The sequence below is a fragment of the Branchiostoma lanceolatum genome, chromosome 2, assembly GCF_035083965.1.
Source record: "Branchiostoma lanceolatum isolate klBraLanc5 chromosome 2, klBraLanc5.hap2, whole genome shotgun sequence".
Lineage (NCBI taxonomy): Eukaryota > Metazoa > Chordata > Leptocardii > Amphioxiformes > Branchiostomatidae > Branchiostoma > Branchiostoma lanceolatum.
The window spans coordinates 14,136,964-14,140,050 of record NC_089723.1 but is presented as its reverse complement, the minus strand read 5'-3'; the positions used below and the strand labels follow the sequence as shown (position 1 = coordinate 14,140,050).

At 44.1% G+C, this 3,087-nt stretch overlaps 1 protein-coding gene across 1 annotated transcript; it reads left to right on the top strand.

Annotated features, from left to right (window-relative positions):
- Nucleotides 1–1,419: 1,419 nt before the first annotated feature.
- Nucleotides 1,420–2,569, top strand: LOC136426847 (hepatitis A virus cellular receptor 1-like). Its single transcript, XM_066415567.1, has 2 exons — nucleotides 1,420–2,106; nucleotides 2,213–2,569. Exons 1-2 carry the CDS (start codon nucleotides 1,420–1,422, stop codon nucleotides 2,567–2,569), a joined length of 1,044 nt encoding a protein of 347 aa, XP_066271664.1.
- The last annotated feature ends 518 nt before the right edge of the window (nucleotides 2,570–3,087 follow it).

Genomic DNA, 3,087 nt, shown 5'->3' with positions numbered 1-3,087 from the left:
TTTGAAAAAAGCACCATTGAATCATCAGCACTATGGTAATTAAGTGAAATAGAAGTTCATAACAGCTAAGGTTCTATCTAAAATGACTACCAAATGTCAAACAAATCAACAGCTACCTCATCCGTATTATTCTGGTTTCCGCATTTACAACATTTCTTCCTTATTTTCCTGGGTAATTTTGCTAAAATTCATGAAAATTCCCATAGTTTTGTGCCGAGCGGCGCCACTTTCCACGTCCGTGTTGTCTGAATGAAGTCGATACTGAACAATGGAGCATTTGCTACTGTAACAAAGGATCGCTGTTTTGCAAACAACATCAAGAGCCTCTGTTTACATCGGGGATAGAAGTTTAGTGGCGAGTGTTTTGCAAGAATCATCTTACCGCGCATAGGAGCCGCTGCACGGTATTTTCCATTACAATGAACAGAAAAATTCGAATGCCGGGTTTGGAATCTATGAAGTCCTGTTCATAAGACAAAGGCCTTGTATATATTAAATGAATATTTAAAAATAACAAATATAAAATATTTCTTTATTTGTTAATGAAAAAAAATGATATTCATAAATATGATATTGATAGATTAATATAATATCAATATATATTTTTGATATTCAATATCTAAAAAGAATTAAAAAATCCATGCACGGACACGAACCCGGATCTTCTGGGTTCGAAGTGCTTCGCGTTGCCAGATCGGCCAAGCTGCGGTACATAACTAGTGACTCTGGACGTAATGCTATAACCTCACTATATGGTATCATTTATGCCGATTTTTGGTCGTTTTCTTGACGAAATCATTTTTTTTCTTCTGCAATCTTGTGGAATAGATGTAATATGGTCATTTTTCAGGATATCAAAGTCCGAAACCACAATGCAATGATATTTCCGAACAGTTGTAGCAGTTACATGCGGTCGCCGTCCTGTGTCACATGCAAATCTAGCCTGCCTGCCTTTTAGTGCTCTCTTGCCATATAAGGCAACGGCTATACAAGGAGTTGAGAACGTATTGCCATATAAGGTCTTATTGTGTGCGACACAGTGTTGAACCAAGCTTCCCTGGTTCCTTCCTTGAAGGTAAAAGCCAGGACAATGCGTTCCGGCGCGCATGCGCCGAAACGCAAAAAGGTGCGAAAGGGCTTTTAATCCATTGTTTGAATATATTGGCATCGATGCGTTAAAATAAATTCTAAAGGGATCTTAGACTGACTTTTTGTTGTAGTGTTGCATATCCGATTGCAGTATTTTGATTTACTTATTCTTTTGTTTGGGCCAACAAATTGATCTAGCTTCTTAACCAGTCGTCCTATTGAAATAAGAACCTTTGAATATACGTGCCCTTTCAAAAACGTTTGCGGTTTTTAGTTTTATACCCTTTTTTATTCTTATATTTCACAGCCTATACGCTTGCCAGGAGTAAAATGAGTATCTACAACAACCCTCCCCATTGGAGAAGTGACCACCGCCAAGCCCATCACAACCACTGGTGCAACAACAACCATTGCAGGTGGCGTATCTACAACCACCCTGCCCATTGGAGAATTGACCACCACCAGGCCCGGGCAGACCCCACTGGTGTCAGCGGTACAACCACAGCTGTCACTGGTACCACCACTGGTGTCACTGGTACAGCAACCACTGGTACAACCACCCAGCAGACCTTCACCACTGCTTCAGTCAAGCCTACCACGGCAACAGCTTCCACTGTGCCAGGCAACCCAGGCATCACCACAACTGCTGGATCCACCACCCTGCAGACCCTGTCGACAAAGACCACCAACCTGTCTCCCTTCACCACCACAGGTGTTATCGTAGACACTGGAAGCACCCAGACCGTTTCCATCCCGACTGGTACAACAACTCTGCTCACACCAATCAGCACCGTGGTTGTAACAGGCACACAGAAGCCAACGACCACTGGATCTGTGACCGTGACTGGCGTCGTGACCGAGACAACAACCAAGCCGGCCACAGCTACAGCCACCTCCATTGCAACTGGTACCATCACCACCATTGGAACTGCCACCCAGACTGACCAGTTCACCACTGGTTCCACCACGCCTGCTACTTCACAGACCACCACTGGTGTCACTGTCGAAGTCTGCCAGGTACCGTCATTGAACACATTCATCAACGAGATAGTTGCCCACTATTTTCTTCACCTTTTCAAATATTCAGGTTGCTGTATGTTTTAACATTGCATTTGTGTTCCAGGAGCCTCTTGGCATGGAGGGCGGCCAGATCTGGCCTGACCAGATCACCAGTTCCTCTCAGCTGGACGACCAGCACCGTCCACAGGAAGGCACCCTGAACAACAAGCCTTCCGTTGATGGCAGCGGCGTCTGGAGCCCGGCTACCGATGACAAGAACCCCTACCTCCAGGTGGACCTCAGCACACCGACTCACGTGACTGGCTTCATCACCCAGGGACACCCCACTCAGCCTGAATGGGTCACCACCTACTACATCACCTACAGCAATGATGGTGTCAACTTTGTGCCATACACAGATGAGTTTGGCAACCCTGAGGTAAGGGCAGATTTCAAGCAGATTGCCATTTTTGAACAGTAAATCAATCAAAATTGAACTGAAAAGGTAGATGCAGGAACATGGAATGACTTTCAGCAGGGTCTTGGTAGAGGTCGTAGGCTGTGTTATGGTTGTAGAGATTATGACACTGAGAACCTGCCATCTTTAACATCACGATACGGCTTCAGATCGTCCTGGTATAAGTGGCGATGTTCTCCGTTACTAGAAATCATTATCGTGTTTGAAGAGCAAAGTATTAAGTGATTCTTCTAACTAACGTAGGTCACTGGAAGGTCTTAAAGGAACTCTGGTGGAATCAGTGTCCCCTTAGCTAGGACCAACAGACTGTATAACTTAGTTCTCCATTATACTATCCGTCTGTGCAACAAACAATTGCAGACTGCGTCATAGTTGTTCTTGTGTTGTATTGTGTGTAACGATTTGTTGTGTAACATCGAAATAGTTCAGAGGAGCATGTTTGTATGTTCTTCTGCGATTTTGGTTAAAACAAATAAAGATTTAGACTTATTTAGTTCTCGGAAGGTGATACTTGTCCTTGC